Source organism: Vigna radiata, unplaced genomic scaffold, assembly GCF_000741045.1.
Source record: "Vigna radiata var. radiata cultivar VC1973A unplaced genomic scaffold, Vradiata_ver6 scaffold_7, whole genome shotgun sequence".
In the NCBI taxonomy this organism is placed as follows: Eukaryota; Viridiplantae; Streptophyta; class Magnoliopsida; order Fabales; family Fabaceae; genus Vigna; species Vigna radiata.
In genome coordinates this window covers 3,857,877-3,879,755 of record NW_014543262.1, presented here as the reverse complement: position 1 = coordinate 3,879,755, position 21,879 = coordinate 3,857,877, and the positions used below count along the sequence as shown (strand labels likewise).

The following is a 21,879-nucleotide window of genomic DNA, read 5'->3' as shown; positions in this document are numbered from 1 at the left end:
ACATGCAAAACCAAAGAAACAAGTGAGAAAGCCAACAAAATGAAGATCTCTTGCATTGGAATCAAGTATGAAGCAGTGTATTCGGTTACACCCAACCTTGTAACCGAATACGAGGTGTTGAAGCAATTCTCAAGGCCATGGAACTGAATCCCTCCACATGGAATCAAATATAGCCTCCACTTCTACATCTTCTACGAGCTGGAACCGAATACCATTTGTTGGAACTGAATAAACCAATGCTGGAACCGATCCAAAAAGCTTCTTCAACGTTTCTTCTTCACGTTGAACCTCTTCTCCACTTCGTCTTGTTCATCTTCAACGTCAATCATCTTCATCTTCAACCTCCATCTTCTTCATCTCCAACCTCTAAAAAAAAAAAAAATAACTCACAACAACAACACATTAACACACTAACCTTTGCATTGTTGCTTGTTGCACTCAACACACAACACTTCCCTTCACCGTAAACACTCTCGCACACCACAACACAACAATGAAATGAGTTGCTGCTTGTAAATACACCAACTTTAGTTAATACATCACCCAACCATACCAACCACAAACCATGTTTTAATGGGTTTGCTGGTCAAAAGATGTTTGAAGGAATCTCTGCGTTGTGTTCAAAGCTGCAATGGAGGAATCTCTACATCGTGTGGTTGTACCAAAGTAGAGAAAGGAATCTCTGCACCTAGGGCACCTTATTATCGTGCTCATGAAATAACAGTGTCAAACACTATTACCATACAAGTACATCAACATGTTATCCAAATATCCAAAAGATAATAACTTATTAAATACAAATTATTGGAATCAATTATTGTTACTTGGAATCAAATACTTCTTTGTCATGAGTTATTTAAAATAAAAGATTATGGCATTTAAACAAAAGGATGAGGGTAAGGATGACATTTCTCAATGAATCAATTCAAATATGAGCATTTTAGCGAAATACCAAAAAAGCATCAATCCCACAAATCATCTCAAATTCTTCCTCGCTAATTCCTCGTAACGAACATGAATAATCTCTCAATTCATTCTTTCGCAAAAAGATCAAATTAAAAAAAAAAAAATTCTCTATGCTAAAATTTTAAGTAAATGTTAGAAACAAAAAAATATGTTAATCTAAAATAAAATATGCCTAATTATTTTTTAAATTATAATCTTAAATACTATAAATATAATTTAAATTATTGTAAAAAAAAGTAGTTTATCTGTAAACAGAAAAATTAGACAAGAACTTAGATGGGAAAATAATTAATATAATTTAGTGTTTGGTGCAAGGTATCCACTGCAATTCCAAAACAGGTACTCTATTGTAATTTTAGTCTAAAAATGTAAACTTATAAATTTGTTATTATTTACTTTAAGCATAAAAGATAATATTTCACACAACCAAAAAGGGAATATACTTGTTTGTTTTGGCCATTATAGGTTATCTCATGGGGAAGAAGGTTATCTAGAAAGCCAATTCTTGTTATAAGAATAGATAACCAAATTTGTTGAAAACCATGAAAATAAAAAAACATGAAGAAGAATAGATTATTTGATACATAAAGCTGTTTTATGAGGATGGAAGAAAAATAGCATGCATGGCTAGGGTTCTCGACATGGTTTACATGGTAAAGTGATGCTGAATTGCAGAAACACATTCAATACTGTAAGGACTCTTCCCTGTACATGCATGGAATAAGCACATTCTTAAAAGGTAAGAAGAAGAAAAATAAGTATATATTATATATATATTTGTGGAAATATATGGTAAAATTGAAATTGGGTAGATGTATATGGAAATAAAAATAGATGAAAAGGACTTTGCCTTGTCTGATACTGATATAGGGTTCTGAGCTTGTCCTCGGCCTCATCAACTCAGACCATGATCCTCGAATCATGCTGAATGTCTGTTCTGTCAGCTTTCAATTCTTTAACACATATATCAATTTTTTTACTTTTTAATCTGTTTTTGCTTTTCTTTTTATGTATTTATTTTAATATATAATCTGGTTACTTTTTATGTACATGTCATCATTTGTAAAATCATTCCTTCTGCATTGTCACAAGCCAGCAAAATAGTATGGAGTTATTACAAATTAAAATGGGCAACCAAAAACAAATATTTTTGTCTTTTAATTTTTATTAAATTTATTTAAATGATATGAACAATTTACATATTATCATGACATATATTTAACAAGACATATTTTTCAATTTAAAAGACTAAATTAAATTAAAATTTGAAAGAAAAAATAATTAAAAATCTCACTGAAAGTTTAGAAATGAAAATGATATTTAACCCAACTTTTTTTTTTATCTATTTATGATATTATATATTGGATTTGATATAATTTATTTGAAAAGTAAAGAGATGTGTGGATTGGAATGTGAATAATTGGATTTTGTTATTACGTGAGAGTAGTACTGTTTTGGGTTTGCAGGCATTGGCAAAGAAAGAGAATCCTTCCTTAGTTGTATTGTATTGTATTAATTATGCAGTTGGAAATGTTAGGTAGAAGCAGTGGATTCAAGCTTTTTGATGGTGAAAGGAACCTTTTACTTCATACATACATTACCCACTCTTTACATTTATTGCATTTCATGGTAGTTGTGCTCTTTTCTTCCTTCTGCTAAAAAACATTGCATATGCTGCTTTTCCTACTTTCTCTTCTTCTTCAACATGTGTTTTCTTACTTTTTGAGTTCTCATGCTGTTTGTCTAATATGTCTTTCATTAATAATAATAATAATAATATTACTATTATTATTATTGTTTTCATTTGTGTCATACTGCGTTCATTCTACTTCAGTATACTCTTAGTTGATAGTGATATTATATATTAAAGGTGTAATATATCTTTTTGGTTTATGACGTTAAAAATATAACTGTGGAGTTGTCCATCTGAGGTGTTCAGTTTTGTAATACGTGACATCCTGAGGTCAATTAAAATGTAAATTTTAAAAAATAAAAATTAATGACGTGAAAAAAGTTTAATATAGGGTTAAATGAAATCGTGTTGTTGTTGTGTGCTGTGACTTAATGATATGTGCCCATCATCTACCTTTTCTTTACTTTCATCATCACCATAAACTTCTATTCTTTTAACACATACATGATCACATCTCATCTATACAAATAGAAAAACAACAACTCATTGCCCCTTTCTTCATCCCGAACTCAAAATCAACACCCCATTCCAGCACCATTATTTTTCAAGTTCAACGCATACATAATAACACTCTTGAATACGCGCCACCATACGCGATAGAGAAAGGAGTTGATCTACAACTTCGAGAGGCTCGTGAGAGCGCATAGAAACTCTGATAAAGACATCATTAACGACACATGGTCACTTGGTCTCAAAACTATGTGATCATTAGTCGAAACTAGGACTCCGACAATGATGACCTATGATAGACGAAGGTAGTGATACAAATAAAAAATTAATAACAAATTAACTTAAAATAAAAGATAAAAATATCAATATAATATATATATATATATATATATATATATATATAAATAATCATAACAATTTGACAGAAAAACCTAAAAACTATTTAAGCAGTAAATAAATTGGTGCAATTTTCCAATTAGGTTTATGAATCTCCCAAATCCTAATTTAGGTCAATCCTAACCGCATTTTGTGGTTAAACACTTTTAAATTCAAAATTTGTTGGTTTAAGTTACACAAAGTTTAGTAATTGGCGAATGACATCTTTTGTTGAAAATATGTTTGTCAGGTTTTGGAGCAAATTAAAAAGGCGTATCATCATTCTACTGTTGATTTCTGGAAATTGAGTTAGTTGAAATGTAAATGGTCAAAATACACATAATTGCTATTCGTAATATGTGAAATCATAAGGCTTTGAATTCAAAAAAGAGCAATTTAGTCATCACAAGCTATTCTGTTATCATTTACTTTAATGATCTTTAGATGTATTTTTCTATGTTACCAAATTCATGGACAAAGATTTTTTCATTGACCCTTAAAAGTTAACCTTACGCCAAATATTTCATTGACCGATTGCACTGCTCTTCTCCATAACCGAACTGACGAATTGACCCAACTCATCACGTAGTAACAGTATTGAATATGTATAAAATAATTGATTGATGATGATAGACGTAATGAATTGTTGAAATAATTGTTATGGTTGGAAGAAAGTTCTGTGATTGAAGATGATTTGGATCGAAAATGATAGGATGATTTAGTGGTAAAGGGAGAAGGAAGTATGAGAGGAAGCACTATTGAAGAAAATGTGCGTAGAAAAGGGCACAGAAAAGTGAGACAAATAATACGTTCATGCAATCAAAGTTGTTTACGTACTGATGCTTCATTTCTATCCTCATAATTTTTCATATTTCTCTAAAAACTTCTATCTCTTGTTTATTAATTCAACACATTTCGGATTATATATTTTGAAATCAATTTTAAACTGTGTAATCTGTAATGAAAAGGTATTACAGGTTACACATATTCTCGAGATGTATTGTTAAATAATACATAATTAAAAAATTTATATTTCAAATTACTTAATCTGAAATATTATATAATAGAAAAGTGTTTTACAATGAAAAAGTGGGCATTTTAGTGCTGCAAAAAGTAATTGGCTACCTAGAGCAAAAGCATATGAATAGTCTGATAGTTGCAAATTAGAAAAGAATAGGATAACTGTTAAAAAAAACATATCCTACACAAATAATTTTACTCATTTTACTCTTGAATCCATTGTGAGTTATTTTCATTAAACTTTGACAATTTTCAAGTGCAAATAGAGTCTTAGACCAAGTACAAATAATAAATATTGAATATAAAATATCAATTTACTTAAAATCAAAACTATCTATATCGATTTTATCTCAATCAAAATCAAACCAAATATTACTAAATCAAAAACTAATAAAATAACAAATCTCTAAAATTTAAGTTAATGTAACAATAACAGAAGCTATAGGAATTTGGGGAATAGGTTTGGTTACTTATGCTCCTTTTTCATATGTAACATCTTCAACCTCATTGTTGCTTCTTCAACGTCTCACGATGGCCTCTTCAACTTCCTTCACGGTGGCCATGCATCAACCCACGAACCTTGACAGTGACAGTGGCAGGCTGCTTTCGGCTGCTTCTTCATCTCCAACGTATAAACCTGAACAATTATAAAACCACGAGATATAATGACCAATGACACATTGTTGGGTCAGGAATCTTGTGTTTGGTGTGAATGTTCATGCAGGAATCTCAGCAAATGGCTACACAAAGAAGAATATTTGCATTTGCATTACAATAAATTTACATCGGAATCGATTACAAAGTTTACAATGGAAACGATTAAGTTAAGATTTGAATCCATTACACCGGAGACAAATTACGAAATAAAACAAGGACAAAAATGACATTTAATATCAATTTCCTCCAAATCTCTTTCCATCTGCGGGTGATAAATTAAACATGTAACCTACAAATCACCACATTTCCTTCCTTCCTTCCAAATTGTTGCAAGCAAACATCATTTTATGCATAAATTTGTCTTCGCCATTCTTATTGAACAGTAGAATCAGCGCAAGCAACTACAACATAAATGAAGAAAATATTCAAATGGAAATCTATTTAATTCACTAAATAAAATTATTTGGCATAATTTGTAATTCTTAGTTATAAATATAAATAATATATTATGCAAGTTTGAGCAGGATTAGGCAGTACAATATCTCAATATCATTATGGATAGGGGGAAGGGGGTGTAAAAAATACTCATTCATACTGACCAGGGCCGTTCTGCAATATAATCCAACAGATAATTCCAGTCTCTGTTAAGAACATACTCAAAGACACAAAAAAGTAATTTTAGTTAGATCTTAAAATAACTGTTTTAAAACGAATACTTTTCGTGCAGCAAGTTCTTCCAACATCAATCATTTTAGAACTTATTTTAAAGATTCAGTAAATAACTGGATAAACCAGCTTGTGATCAAACAAACAGGTTTGTTGCATTCGACTTTATCTGATTCTATTTCCATCCAAGCTCACCTGCATAGTATTAGCCTGATATGTAGTAACAATATCTTGAACTGTAATCTGACCGAAGACAGCAGGATATATAAAAGTATAAGTTCATCACGAGCTGGGGAGATCTGTTATGCTTTGAAAATGCAGCTTGTAATGTGGTGTTCAGCCTTACACTTGGACCTCCTATATACTTGATATGATGTGGAGGAGGTGAATGTAATTTTTAGCCCTTTTTGTAACTTCATATTTTTAACTAAATAAGGGAGATAATGATTTATATAATGCAAATTAAAAAAAGTATTAACAAGAGTTAGTTACTAAAAGATGTTAAATATTTCTTATTGAGGACTAGTCTAAAATTTAGAACATTTTGCTTAATTCATCCTATAAATCACGCACTTCTAACATGATGGAAATGTATATGATTTTGATAGAGAAAATTCTCTATGAGAATTTTGTGGAATTCTGAATTATAAGAATCCTAATTTGATCTTATTAAAATAACTTGTTACGATTAATTTCACAACTTATCATCACTATCTTCTCATTCTTTTTTCAGTGTGACATCAATATCCTTTTCCCAAACTTTCCCATCAATGTTTGCTTTGAAGCTTGTACCTAGCGTTGCACACTTCATAGAATGACAATTAGAATCAGGGGTGTTTATTTCTTTTATTCTCTACTGATTTTTCGAGGATTTGTTTTTCGGTTTTCTCCCACATTTATAGCAGAATCAATATTTTAATTCTTCATAAATATCCTATGTCCTATGATTCTGAATAAATGACAGATCATCCCCTACACTCACTCATTAGGGAAATTCTGTAATTAATTGTTGAGTCCTGATATATATTGTTCAGATTATAGCTTGAAAGGATTCGTCAAACAAACTAAACAGTTAAAACAACACATGGAATATCCCCGGGCAACTCTATAACTAGCATTATGAACAGACCCATAAAGAGATAACAACGCAAATTAACATTATTAGCACTTCAAAGTGCATCATGATGCATACAATTGATTACGTGCCATATATGATGGCGTATACTAGATGACCCTAATCTGTTCCTGAAATGTCACCCCTACACAATAGTCCTTCTAGGATCTTAAAATGTGATGGCAAGTAAAAGGATGGCCAGCACTGGCTGGCACCACTATCTCAAATGATTGAACCGAATGGTAAATACATTCAAACGGAGGAATTTAATTTGATGTATATAACTACAAATATCATATATAGAGTCAGTCTGACAAATTATAAAAAGAGCCCACACCTTTAATTGCAGGGTTAGTAATACATTTTTGCATGAATCCAGAATCAGCAACTATCATCACAAATAAACAAAAAAACAAAATTAGTCGGTGATGCAATCCAAGGTTTTTAAAACACAATCCAAGACCACGATTTCGATTGAAACATCAAGATTTGTGGTGTCTCGGTTATGCAATCACAGTCATGCCAACAAAATTCGACTGCAATTTCGCACAATACCATGACAGCAACAAAACTGTGACTAAGACTGTGATATAAAAACTCAAAAGGAACTAACTATAGATTTTGATGATTGCATATCTCTTTGAGAAGGGCATATCTGGCCTTGTTAACACTGTAAAAGCAGAAGTATATATGTTGCTCAAGATCCCCAAGCAAATGCTCCAAAACAGGTTGGTTCTTTGTAAGCTCTTTAAGCACCTGCTGAATGGGATGCCTCTCCCTTCCCCTCTCCAACGCAATCCGAACGAAAGCCTTATCAGCTTCCACCGCGGTTTGAAGCCGATCAACTAGGCTATCAATGGTGTTGATGTCATTCACCACAAGAGTTCCATTCTCCGCAGCCTCAAGCTGCTTCAACCTCACAAGCTCCCTCCTCTTCTGCCGGGGAACACAAAACGGAGTCGCGGCTACGGCAGTGAAACCTATTGCTGCATGGACGGCGACGACGGCGACGGCGGCAATTACGGCGACGGAAATAACGGCGCACCCGACGGTGGCGTGGCCAAACATACGGATTCTAGAGTGGCACCTGCGGAGGTCGCGCTGGATGTCGCCCTTCAGGTGGGAGAAGCTGTCGCGGAGCTGGTGGAGGTGGGAGAGCAGGAAGGGGTTCTCCTGGCTGTCGAATTGGAGGAAGAGATCGTAGGCGCGGTCGCACTGGGCCTGGGAGAGCGGCGGCCCATCGGCGGGGAGGACGGAGAGGAGGCGGGAGAGTGGCGCGTATAGGTCGCGCGCGCGGATGATGGTGAGGAGGAGGCGGAGACAGAAGTCAGAGGTGGTTTCGCTGTGTTCAAAGTAGGTGGAGACGAGACGCGTGAGTTTGCTGGTAGGTTTGAACTTGGCGAGGGCTTCATGAACGCTGTTGGAGTCAGGTTGGAGGAGCTGAGATAGGACGTAGCGGTGGTGTGAGTCTTGGTCGTGGGCGTGGTGGACAGGCGGAGGGGCTTCGATGATGGAGCGGATCTCCTTGTAGGAGGGGGCCTGCACGGCGCGGAGGAATTCGGTGGACACGTTTAAGCTTGCGGTGGAAGCGTCCTCATCTTCTTCTCCTTCCGATTCTTCTACCTCGGTGGAGTTCCCTACGAAAGAAGGCGAAGATTCGGTGAGACATTTTGACAAACAGGTTGGGGTGAGAGTAAAGAGGTTCTGGTTTTGATTTTACCTTGAGAATTGGAAGGTGTGGGAATAGAAGCGTTGGTGTTGGGGACTGAAACGCATTCCAGCATTTCTAATTAAATAGTTTGTATTATTCTTCAATGCAAGAAACTATGCCTGTATCTGATTGCAGAGGCTAGTGACAGTTTTTAGTTTGGACTGGTTTGAGACTTCCTTCGAATAGATTGCAGACGTTGATTGTTGTGCTCAAAGTCAACTCTATCCTTCATTTTATTTTATAGTTTTTTTTTTAATAAAGTAAATAAAATGGAAGAAGAAAAATTGTAGCCCTTTAACGTGTCTTGGATTCGAAAATTGTCAATTTTAATTAATTTCTTTCTAATTGTTTTATTAATAAAATAATCCAAATTTATTATATTTTAATTTTTTATTTGACCAGAGTATTTTAATTGTTATAAGTTATAATTTTTCTAATATTAAATATATTTAAAAATGTACAAATTATCGGTTGGTGATTTTGTAACATAAACTGTGTTCATGTTATTTTTCAACAAAGTAGTCCATTCATGGACCAAAGTTACCTTTTATTTAGATATCTGGAAAAACAATTTAATAATAACATTTAAAAAGGATTTAATTAAATTTCAAGTATTTCATAATTTTAGATTTTTTAATTAAGATTTTTTAAAAAAATTGTTTTATTGAGTAATTTTTATGTTATTTTTAAAAAAGGATTTAATTAATTTTAAGTATTTCATAAATTTATATATTTTTAATTAAGTCTCTTAAATCTTTTCATTTAATTGAGTACTCAAAATGTATATTGTCATTTAATTCTGTCGTTAATAAAATAGTAAGACTATTATTTTTATCTTTTCAATTTCAATTTATCTCAACTCTTTCTTTTGTCTCATAGTTCTAAAGGGAATAAACGAGTTCACAAACCAATTAGAGGAAATTGGAAAGGAAATGAGTTGACCAACAAAGTAGAATATATTAGAAAAAAAATTGATAAATTGATTGATATTGTAGAAGATACGATTGAAGAATCCATCATTAAATCAACAACATGTTGGACAAATCAAAGTTCATTTACAAATTAGGAGAGAATCGAGAAGATCATTAGCGAGGTCGAAAAATGGATATTATGTATCCTTATTGTCCATCTTTGTCCGCCAAACCCTGACTCTTAATAGGATGGAGGATCTTTAATGCATGCATCGTGAAAGTAATTACTAACAAAATCATACTTCATAATATCAAGAAGAAAATCTCATACAACGTATAATTGTTAGATCCTAATAAATGACATGTTTGACTATAATATATATATATATATATATATATATATATATATATATATATATATATATATTGTAGAAGATACGATTGAAGAATCCATCACCAAGTCAACACACTAAACAAATCAAAGTTAATCCACAAATTCGAGAAGAACCTTAGCGAGGCCAAAAAATAGATATTATGTTATCCATTTTTGTCCATCAATCCCTTCCTCGAATAAGATGGATGATCTTTAATGTATCGTGAAAATAATTATTAACAAAGTCATACTTCATAATATCAAGAAAAAAAAATCTCAAACAACATAGAATTGTTAGATTTAATGAATGACATGTTGAACTATAATATATATATATATATATATATATATATAAAATGTAAAATTGATAAAAAACACAAATAAATTGATTTTTCTAAAATGTGTTTATTCATCATCTATAATGATTTATCTATAGTGTATTGTGCAAATCTATTAGGATACAATAACTTTTCATATTTTAATAATCTTAATACTAATAAGAAACTCTAAAAACTTAAATAAATAACCCTTGAGAAAGATAGAAAAGAAAAGAAAGTGAGAGAATGAGAAACAAGAATGAAAGCATGAAAATATATTTTATATTTGTAGATGTAGAGAAGACTTAGTCGCAAGTGGCAAGTCGCAAGGTGGAAAAAACTAACACCCCCGTTTTGTCTAAGAAGAAAGATTCACACAATTTGCAGAAAATGATGTTCAACATTGAAAAAAAGAAAAACTCAGTTATTTATGATCGAATATTTAAATCTCTAAAATTCTGCTGATTCATAATAACTAGAGTAAAAATCAAATAAAATGAAAAGAGGAGAAAAACAACTTTAAGATTTTATTTTTTTCATATAAAAAGGTTGTTTACACAACATATACTACTTGTCATTTTATTTCTAAACTTATTCAAAAATAATTCTTTACAGTCATTCATATCAACACAATCATCAAATTGGAACAATCTTAACTTATTGTTGCTGATTAATCATCACGTTTAAATTATTATTTGTTTTAAAATGAATAACATTATCACAATTTTATCTTTAAAAATGTATAAAAATTAGAAAACACACTATATTTAAATTACTTTTATTTCTAAGTGTATCGTACGCTACCACGGTTTCCTGCACACAACCAAATCGACCATCCAAAAACGATCATTTAGGTTGACTATCTAGGCCGGCCAACAACCTTGGCCGACCACATGGTTAAATTATAAAACAGTAATAACTCATTAAAGTCCTTAATGGAGATTAAGGTGTGATTGGACCTTCATTAGGCCGATGAAAGGTAAAAATCCATTACAACTAATATAAATAAAAGTTTCAGGTATGATTTCAGATCACGATATAATAAATGCACTGTTTGCTATACTAGCCGTTCGATCATTTTACTGACTTGAGTGTCAGAGTACCTTTGACAGGTACCTGCCCGCCCAACTTGGAGAAGGAGGAGGGAGCCCGTCCGCTCTCTGTCATTTCGTAGTCTTCACAAGTCGTCCAACCTTTGTTCAATTCGTAGTCTTTACCAGACCGTCCGGTCTTCCACACAGCTTGAAGCGCATATAGTCTTCAACATCCGTCCGACCTTGAAATACAACATGGAGTACTTAGGTCTGTCCGATCATCAAAATCCGCTCAGTTTTCAAGATCCGTCTAGTCTTCGACACAACATTATACCGAAACACTAAGCAATATATGACCAATTTAATATCTATTTAAAAATTAGAAAAAATTAAGTATTATTTATTTAAAAGATTAGCGTGATTTAAGTCTTGTAACGTGAGTGCACTTTAAAAAAGTGAAACAATGTTGTGGTTGCTATTTAATTACCGTCATCCTGTTTGTAACAATTCCATTTCCATATTATAATGTGACGTAAGGAATGACAGTAGTGATGTGAAACCAAATTTTTAACAAGGTTTACAAAAAAGACTTTGTCTCCTTATTGGGCAGAACGTGAAAGTGTTTAGTACCCTATCACCATTATTTGCCTGCAATCTTCCTTCCACGTTAAAAATCGCAATCATAAATATAACTACCACTGCAATTTTTAACCATTATTTGAAATGGGAAAATGTGGAGACTGGAAAAAGAAGAAAGTGCAAAATAAAGATGATGAATAGTTTACCACACCAACCCAAATTTCAGTGTCATATTAACAACAAATAATGGTTTACAAGAGAATTCATACATTTATGAAGGAAAAAATGGGGAAGAAGAAAAAGAAAGTAAAGAATACAGCTTTTCAATGGCCCATGAAAAAGAAAAGAAGAAGAGAGGGATAAAGGGAGATACAGGTGCTCTTTATACACTTAGGAAGCAACTGACCCTATTTTCTGGTATGCACTGAGGGAAAGCAAAGAAGTAATGCACAAATAATATATATAGTAAGAAACAATTTTTAACCTTTTGTTTCATGTTGTTGATTTGAATAACGTGCTTCCAAGAGTCACATATGGGGTTCCTTCTCCCATGATTGTTGTCAATTTCATTTCCTTCTCTAGGATCCTATCAAGTTCCGTTTCCACATAGCTCATGGCAGGTCTTCTCTCACTTGAAGGGTCTAAGCATCTGATCATCAGCATGATGTAATCTTCCATTCCTTCAGCTGTAAAACTACTCTCCAATCTCCGATCATAAGACATCATGCCACGGTCTTCATTGCTTAACACCTTTATTATGCACAACAAAACAACACCAAAAATCAATTACATAAGCAGCTCATGGACTTTACCTGTTGTAAGATTACCACTCCAGGTTCTCTGCTGGATTCTTTGGTTTTGTCTCTCTGTTAAACCTTCAAAATACACTCATATACATTGATATTCATGTTTTAAAATATATTTAATTTTTTTTAATATACCTATATCAGTATACTTTGAAGGCTTAACATAGAAATAACACCAAAAACACAACAGAGAATCCAAATTCGTAAGAATACACCAAACCACATCATGAAAACTAGCTATGACACACTTTCAACACCAAGTTGTGTCATGTCACCTTGGATGTATAATTTTAGAAAATACAAGAATATCACACATGCAAATTCTAACTTATGGATCATAGATCCTAAGTGGTATATGTATTCATGTGGTGAAAGGATTTTTACACTGTGAGGTGTGATTATAGTGTTGATTCTTACCATAACTGACTTAAAAGTCAGATGTTGCAAACATTGTTTTTTGATTAGTTAGTTTGTGTGAAAAGCCTCTATAGTGATAGTACATATAAGTTAAACTTTACCCATTCAACCAGATTCTGATTAGAGTCTGGAAATGGTGATGCTGTTGCTTCTTTCCCGCTTAACAATTCCAGCAAGAATACTCCAAAGCTGTATACATCGCTCTTTTCAGAAAATCGTCTGAACTCTCTCACCCTGCAAGGCATGATGGTGTGCATGAAAACCAGAAGAGCACAAATGACTCATGAGATATAGAGATATATATTACTCTGATGCAAGGAATATTTCATCTGTTGCCACTTGAGAAGAGGAGCCTGCAGTGTCAACTCTCCCCAGAAAGTTGCGGAGTCCAGCATCTGCCACCTTAGCAATGAAGTTTTCATCCACAAGAACATTAGCGGTTTTGAAATTCTTATGCACCAAACGGGGACTCAGAGAGTGAAGATGAGCCAAACCTGCACAAAATAGTATGAATGAGCTTTTGAAAATCAGGAACACTGCTCATGGATTTCTGCATAGAGAAGGTGCTACCAAATAACTCAGTTTTAGGATGGCTTACAAAAACAAATTGTGGGATCCATTAAGATACTTGGGTATTTTATCTAAAAGAGAAGAAAACTGATACCAGGAAAGCCACAAATGCTCACTGATTTTGCAAAGGATCACCTTTAGCTGCACCTTGAGCTATTGAAAGCCTAAGCTTGAATTCTAGCTTCTGTTGCGATTGTTGACCACCGCCTGCAGAGGAAAATCAAAGTAACCATCATGAGCTTCAAGAAAGGATACATTTAGCCAAAACAAGATGTGAGAGATTTCATGAATGGTAGAGAAATGAAGTTAAGTTTTGCATGCATGCAGAAAAGCATAAAACACACGATAACAGAACTATCACTGTATTTCAGTACAACTATGAATCTAAATAGAGATAAACTTATTAATTAAGCTTTGCAGATATACAGAAATTTACCATACAAGTGACTGGAGACGCTTCCATTAGGCACATATTCATATATAAGAAACTGAAGACTGTTCTCCTGACAGTAGCCTAAAAGAGTGACGAGATTCCGGTGGTGAATGGATGAGAGATAGCGTACCTACAGAAAAGCAAAGTCATGTTAGATCAAACCAAGAGAATGAACCGTCAGGGAAACATTTAGTCAAGACTATATAGTGTATGCAATTGAACATTGCCTCAGAATTATGAAGTGAAAATGTCAAAAACTGTGATACAGTTTATGCTCACAAAGTCTGACTAGTAAATTTTTCAACATGAAGTCTCTGTCACAATAAAGGAATTGAGAGAGAAATACAGATTATGATCACATGTAAATAAATATTTTTATCAGACATGGCTGTCACACATTAGAGTGTGAACTAATGGGCAAAGAAAGATTCATATTTCTGAATCAAATGATATGTGAAGCTAAGTGGAGTTTACTGTATAACTGTATTCCAAATTCTGAAGCAGAAACAGAAAAGGGTCAGAAGAAGGACTAGTAAGACATGAAGAGAAAGAGGGCATCCTTTCCAAATTATAAGAAGCATATAAAGGAAAGCAATTTTATTGACTAATCAAATTCCAAACTCATGGAATCTCATGCAATCGAATTTTAGAGCTTGAAACTGATGAGTATTACCTCATCCACAAATTCCTGACTGGCGAGTCCACGACGTTTTTTGATGGCTACAAGCATCCCATCTTGAAGTAAACCCTTGTAAACCTCTCCAAATTTCCCTTCTCCAATCAAATTTTTGTCACTGAAACTATTTGTTGCCAGAGATAGTTCTTCCATCTCAAAACGTCTAGTGTCTCGTATAGGCAACTCGATTGCACCGTGTCTTCCAACTGCATGCAATGGAATTGATTTGCATCAGTTTAGGAAAATTATTCATCTGGGAGTATATATGTATATATGTATATCTAACAAATGCATGTAAGATTTTACCTTGTGAAGGATCAGAGGACCCTGTCTCTGAAGTTCTAGAAACATTCCTCTGGCGAGACAAACAAAACCATATAAGTATAGCAATCCCTACCAATGCCACGGCTCCTGCAGCTCCTCCAAATATTGCTGCAAGAGTACTTGACATCTGGTGTGGGAATCCCTTCACTTATGCTGTTCAAATTTATATGAACTATTACTATACATTAAACCTGGAGTCCTGAGAATAGAAAAAGATCAGAATAATGTACTTCAAAATATAGGAGATAGATGCAGTTGAGAATCCAAAAACTTAAGAACCGAAGTGACCAAGAGTTCTAACTCAATGAAGAAGGCATGCAGTGAAGAATGCAAGCAGAAGAACTGAATAAAATTGAATATGATGATAATGCAAGACCTAAAATTGATAAATGATGGTAGGCTAACATCACCAGCAAAAATTGGAAGAATTTTATGAAACCCAGTAAAATGCATGTATGTTCTAATAAATGTAATGCAGGCTGATAAAATTGGATCTTGCCTAATAGCATTGCAGCAACTCTGCATATAGATGAAATCTAAAAAGAGAAATGAACAAGTAAATAAAAGCAGAGTAGAATGGAAGGAAAAACATAGAGAATAAAGTGGTTACTTTTTGTGAAATCTCCAGGCCTATACCACGAGATAAATAATGAGGCAGGATCTCAGAAAGCCTGAGCTTCATTTACCAATGACACTTTGAAGGAGCTTCCAATGCCACTCACGGAAATCAAGATTGACCCACAAACCCCCTTCAGCTTCCCTCATATGAACCAATTGTCCACCCTCAACACAAATCTGACAATCAAACCAAGATTTTCAAGGCTTTCACACAAGATGCAAATTTGGAAAGTGGGGTTTTGGTGGCATGAAAATCAGAAAACCCCTTCAGATCAGGAGCAACACTTGAAGTCTCAGTTGGCTCCAAAGACAAGGTCAAGGACTGGTATGAATATGCTTCCTGAAAGGTAGTGCCACTCTGTAAGCAATGAAAACCCAGAAGTAAAACCTCTCTATCTCGGTGTACTTTTATTAATTTTTATTATGATAAAATAAAAATACTCTTTCTTTCTCTCTCTCAGAAGTGTATCATCGTTGGATAGTGGATACAGACAATGCCGACAGAAAGTGACCTTGCGCCGACAGACACAACACACTATCAGGTTTATTACCACCTCCACCAAACACCCCAATTCAAAATCATCACCATAAATATACACATAGTATATATATGTATGTACATGTAAACAAACCCACAAAAACAAGGGACACTTTATATTCTTTTGATTGATGGTTCCACCCCAGCTGAAGGGAAATTCAATTCAAGCTGACTAATATTGAAGCACAAGTCTTAGGAGGAGAATGCAGTTAGAGAGAGAAACAGAGATAGAGAGAGAGGGTATGACAGAGAAAGACAGAGAGAGAAGGGCAAAAAAATAATCTTTTTTTTTTAATTTTTTTTTTTTTTGTGGGCTGTAAAGTGGCATAATTGTTGTCTGGTACCGCAAGTTGAATGGGATTTATTTTTCTGTGTCGTGTACAGGGCATCTAAGCTGTAACAGATTCACACTGCTGCAACAGCACAAACAGATAGAAAGGGAGAGCCAGGAGACACAGTACATTGCAAGAGTAAAATCACTGAGATCATGTATCTCCTATTTATTTTCACACATGACATGCACAGCCACAAAATCTGACATTTTTCACATCAAATTCTTCATTAAGTAATGCTAATTTTATCTGGCTTCAACATCACAGTATTAGGTAAAAAAACACATGTGATCTACTAAGTATTATCAAACACATTTTTACCACATGATTTTATGGTTTGTAATGATTTTACACATTGTATATGTGGTAAAAAGACACTTGTGAATTTGTAAAAAAATAACATACCAAAAGGGTGAGAGAGGGAGATTCAAAGTTGTGGCTTGTTCTTTGTGGGGTTGTTGTGCCCCACCAGCCAGCTATGTTGACGTTGCTCCTACTGAGAATTTTAAATATTTCTGTATAATAATAATAATGATGATGATGATGATGATGATAATGTAAGGATCATGTTAGTTCGTAAGTGAATGAAATTTAGGACAAAAAGCAAGGAATATGTAACGGCAAACTCTACGGTTCTGTTCCTTTTTAGCTTTTGTTTATTCCCGTTTCTAACAGCAACATTTCGGATTCTATCAATTATTCTTTAATGTGCCATTTGTTCTCTGTCATTGCATTTGAAACAAATATTATAATACCACGGAGTGATGATGATTACCGTGATGATTACAACAAGTCAAGAACCTCTCAGAAATGTAGTACCAATCAAAAACAGTTCTTAAAACTGGTATTACCCACTCTCAAATTCAGTCTGATATATTAGTAAAAGGTAGATATGGTTCTTTCAACTGTCATTCAAATATTGTTCTTCAAAAATCACATTATGCTCAATTTGATTCCCATTAATGAAATTGATCTTGACATCATGAGCAAAATTAACTGATAATTAGAGAGCTGAAATGACTCACACCTTTAAATTCAAGAAAGTAATTTTCTAATCTCACTTCTAGAATTAGACTGATCTGACAATTGTTATTCAGAATGACAGATCTTTGAAATGTTTACTTTCTTTGGTGAGAAAAAGAAAGATAATCCTGAGGAAGAGTATTTGAACCAATGTGAAGGAAACAAATGACATGATTAATTTTGATTTGAAAGATTCTTAGACTTGATGAAAGAAAGACAATAGGGAGGCAATGATATATATGATCAGTAACAGATAGATGGATAAGAATAATAGTTATTAGTAAACCACCATTTAATTAATTAGACAATGTCAACGTACAAAATTATTGAGGCACAATGATTTAGTACTACCCTTTCTGCTCATGAACTGATGAAAGTCCATTTTGCAACACAAAAACTAATTAGTTTAGGTTTGGTTTGGTCTCTTTAAAACTGGCATCACTGGCCTATGGTGTCAGTATATTAATTTAACTGGTTTTGCCTTATACTGATTCACTGCCCTTTTGCCATTCTGTGTCTCACCCCTCACCTAACAGCAAATAAACTCAATTCACATTATTTCTTCCAAACTTTTCAGACAGTATAATCGATGCAACCCCACAAAGATCACATCTTTAGATCGGTGACGTAGAATACCAGATTACCCAATCCCCTGTACCCAACTGGGTACCCTTTTTACTAACCTGTCACTGTTTTCAGTTTCTCCTTTTCTTTCACATTTTTGCTACTGTTTCAGCCATTACATACATATATATATTATGGAGCTGTGTGAGTGAAACATTGATGAGAAGTTGGTGCAGCCCATTTTATTATTGGTTTATTCACTATTAACCAATGACATTTATTGGTGTATTTATATGAATTTGAAACTGTGAGCATTACTTTATGTACCCATTTATGAGTCATCAGAATCTTAGATGAGACCTCACTACTCCAAGCAAGCAACATTATTCCCTTTCATTACGCTGCATGATTGATTGCTATAACCCTTTCTTTCTTCTATTTTATTTTTTGTGTTGGCTTGGTTGTTGAAACTTAGAAGTCATTGAACATAGCTGGATGCCAAAACCTCTGTCACATGAATTGAAATTCCATGTAGCTGGAGAATCAGAGGAGCAATCCTTAACTGGGACCTCAACTCAAAAAGCTTTTCTTGTGGAAAATGCGGCTGTCCTACTATATTATAGTACTTCATCACATCTCTGCCACCAAAAAGCACAACTATAATTTCCTGCAAATTATTGTTGCAGACCCCTTTTACGTTAGGGACATTTCTTTCTGCACCTCCACAATTTCAAGATAAGGACAAATTGGTTATTTCATCTGTTCACGGGGTGCAGGCAGAAAATGTGGGAATGTAGAAAGAAATGGCCTTCTTTAGGAATGAAGTGGTTGCTGTGCTTCCCCTAAATTTCTATTTACACTTCCCTGTCCTTTGTTTCTGTTGTGATTACCAAACATACCCTTCATTTAAAACATGTACTTTTGCATGCATCCCACTTCATTTAAAACAGTTTCTTATTATTCATATGTTGTCTCCGTCATTTCAAAAATATATTCTAGAAAAAAAATTTACGGAAGGTATTGGGATGAATTACGTTATTTCCTTTCAATTGATATATGTTATATTGGATTATTAAGATCTCCTAAATTGGGAAGGTATGTTGAACCAATATTTGGTTACATAATATTAAGCACAAAAACGTATTAATAAAAGGAGATATAAATCATATAGATTACGTCATCATGTGATTAAAAGTTGAACAAGAATTCTTACACCATTATTACATATTTTAGGTATTTCATTATTTGTTGATGAATGTGCCTTAGTTTATAAAAGTGAGAGTTCTGTACACTAAAAGTGCTTAAAATAAGTAAAGTATTATTTTCCTTTGATTGTTGGACATTATAAATAAAAGTATTGTGCAATATGTCTCCTTGTTATATAATATATTGTATTCACGTTGACATTTATAAATAAATAAACAAATAAGTAGAGTTGTCAAAATGGATAAGAATTTCTTGGTCAATTCGACTCATCACGGGTTTAGGTCGAATTCGATTTAAAATAATTGTATTTTTTTTATATGTGTCAGATTTTAATCCGGCTTAGTGAAATTTATTTAGATTTGAATTATAGAAAGTTTGTAATTTTTTTTATTTAAAAAGAATTGTAATTAAGTGAGCCAGTGAACCAACCCGTTTATTCACCAACCCGTGGTGTGTCGGGCTAAGTTTGAATTTTTTTCTAGCTCACTAATAAATGAGCGAGAGTTACTCCCTCCACCACCACACACTGCTCCCTATACCTCCTCATTCATCTTTTACCCTTCAATAATATTTAAACAGATGTAAATATACGTTGAATTTTTAAATGGATGTGAATATCGTACACGAATATTGACATCTCTTGAAGGAAAAACAAATATCGACCTCCATTAAAGGACAAACAAATGTCGACATTCGTTGAAGGACAAACGAATGTCGACACTGTAAAATGAAACTAAAACATGTCTCTTTTCCTTCAGATCTAATTGCATCCCGAGGTTAGAAAAGATCTCTTCCTCTACTCTTTTTTCCTTCTCTCTCCTTCCAACCACCTACAAAACTCTTCCAAACTTTATCTCCTCTTCTTTTACTCAGCTCAAAACTCTCACTCACTCGTTATTATCTTCTATTCAATAAAAATCCCAACCCATAATATCTTCCAAACACTACAACTCAAGCAACCAAACCTTCTTCCTACTCATCTTTAACTCACTATTAGGAAAGAAAAATAAAATATTTTTTTAAATAAACTAATTTATAAAAGTCTTTATATATTTTTGCAAAATTTTATTTTTGATCCAAAGAAAATACTCATTTACGAATGCCCAAATTTTATATATAAAATTTTTATGTGAAACTAAATTCTAGCTTTCAAAGAATTTTATTTTAGTTTATTTTACTTATTTTTTCAAAATTTTTATCAATTAACTTGATGAAATATATCGAGCGATTTTGGCGAATAAATTTTTATCTCTATTTTTTACTTTTATATAATATTTTAAACAAGAATAAATATGATTATTTAATCTTATAAATTACATCTTTAATTTAAGAACATTTTTAATGGAAGTTTACAATAGGTTCGTTCTTTTGTTAAGAAACGAAATCTTAAGTAACTAATGAAATATTTTGTATAAGAAAGGTCTAGTAAATAAAAATACAAATTAATGAGAGAAAGAGTGAAAATGAGAGTTGGGGGTGGAACCGTTGTGAGAGTAAAAATAAGAGTTGGAAGGTGGGGTTGCTGTGAGAGTGAAAATGAGAGATAGAGATTTAGGGTTTTCTTAAAAAAGTAAAAATTAAAGTAAAAAAGATAAATTTTGTAATTAAAAAAAAATGGAGAGTTATAGGAAGAAGTTGGGGTGGTGGAGGGAGTGGTTATCATAGAAATTTAGAATTTCAAAAGAATAAAATAAATAAATAAGATTAAAAAATAAAAAAGGTTAATTTTGTAATTAAAAAATTTTTATATAGAGTTGGGGAGGTGGAGGGAGTAAAGGTGTTGGTGGAAGAGCAACATCCTAAATGAATCGAATTGAGTTGGTTCAATAAGTGATGAACTCGTGATAGTCATGTGAGATCGGGTGGAATGATCCATTTTGACAATATTACAAATAAGAATTTGAAATAAGAATTTGAAATAAATGAGATAGTTTGTGGAATTATTTGATGTACTTAAATTTAAATTATGATAAACTTATATATGTTGGTCCAGAGATATTATTTCGTGATGACCCACCCTTCATGTGTTTCTATTTTTTTTTTTTTCATAATTGTATTTAATACATGGAGAGAAGATATTGAAAATGATTTTAGGCAGTTCTACTTTATATACACTTTTAGTATGAGATATTGGTAATAAAAAAAAGGGTGTTGCTTCCTACACCTCCCCAAGTGGGACCTGTACCTCCCCATTAATTTAATTTATTTCAAAAATATTTTACATCTCCCCACTATTTTCTTTTATTCCAAAAATATCCTACACCTCCCCACTATAAATAGCAATCTTTCTCTTCTTTCTCTATCTACATTAATGGAACATTTACATGGCTCATTAATGGAGTATTTACATCACTTAAATTTGAAGTTAGATATATTTTCTTAAATAAGTTTGATTCAATGTTATTTTCGTTGTTGAATATATTTTTTTTCTTTTCAAATTACTTAATAAATGGTAAAATTTTGTTCTAAATTTCTAGAAAAATGTTTATATACATGTATCTTTTTT

At 33.0% G+C, this 21,879-nt stretch overlaps 2 protein-coding genes across 11 annotated transcripts; both read right to left on the bottom strand.

Annotated features, from left to right (window-relative positions):
* Positions 1–4,841: 4,841 nt before the first annotated feature.
* LOC106753796 (UPF0496 protein At3g19330) lies at positions 4,842–8,879 on the bottom strand. 10 transcript variants are annotated; one of them, XR_002666852.1, is made up of 5 exons: positions 8,662–8,879; positions 7,555–8,578; positions 6,023–7,329; positions 5,761–5,770; positions 4,842–5,141 (listed from the first exon to the last, which is right to left on the bottom strand). XR_002666852.1 is itself a non-coding variant. In XM_022777738.1 (4 exons), the coding sequence occupies exons 1-3, from the start codon at positions 8,723–8,725 to the stop codon at positions 7,323–7,325; spliced, it is 1,095 nt and encodes a 364-aa protein (XP_022633459.1). In that variant the 5' UTR covers positions 8,726–8,879; the 3' UTR covers positions 4,849–5,141; positions 7,279–7,322. The 10 variants fall into 10 exon arrangements, 5 of the variants coding, with proteins under 5 accessions (XP_022633459.1, XP_022633461.1, XP_022633460.1 ...); XR_002666854.1 differs by having other exon boundaries at positions 4,848–5,141; positions 5,761–5,816; positions 7,279–7,329; XR_002666851.1 differs by having other exon boundaries at positions 4,848–5,141; positions 5,761–5,802; positions 7,279–7,329.
* Positions 8,880–11,776: 2,897 nt separating this feature from the next.
* LOC106753666 (probable leucine-rich repeat receptor-like protein kinase At5g49770) lies at positions 11,777–16,491 on the bottom strand. The gene is made up of 8 exons (XM_014635511.2): positions 15,703–16,491; positions 15,075–15,291; positions 14,766–14,974; positions 14,096–14,222; positions 13,795–13,866; positions 13,397–13,583; positions 13,191–13,323; positions 11,777–12,616 (listed from the first exon to the last, which is right to left on the bottom strand). Exons 2-8 carry the CDS (start codon positions 15,217–15,219, stop codon positions 12,359–12,361), a joined length of 1,131 nt encoding a protein of 376 aa, XP_014490997.1. The 5' UTR covers positions 15,220–15,291; positions 15,703–16,491; the 3' UTR covers positions 11,777–12,358.
* Positions 16,492–21,879: the final 5,388 nt, after the last annotated feature.

Bases quoted from the DNA above. Each gene is read 5' to 3' on its own strand.
- LOC106753796 (XM_022777738.1), bottom strand. From the start codon at position 8,725: ATGCTGGAATGCGTTTCAGTCCCCAACACCAACGCTTCTATTCCCACA. The intron at 8,579-8,661 runs GTAAAATCAAAA...CTTCTTTCGTAG, and splicing joins CACACCTTCCAATTCTCAAG to GGAACTCCACCGAGGTAGAA.
- LOC106753666 (XM_014635511.2), bottom strand. From the start codon at position 15,219: ATGTCAAGTACTCTTGCAGCAATATTTGGAGGAGCTGCAGGAGCCGTG. The intron at 14,975-15,074 runs GTAAAATCTTAC...CATTGCATGCAG, and splicing joins GTCCTCTGATCCTTCACAAG to TTGGAAGACACGGTGCAATC. The intron at 13,584-13,794 runs GTGATCCTTTGC...TATTTTGTGCAG, and splicing joins AGCTCAAGGTGCAGCTAAAG to GTTTGGCTCATCTTCACTCT.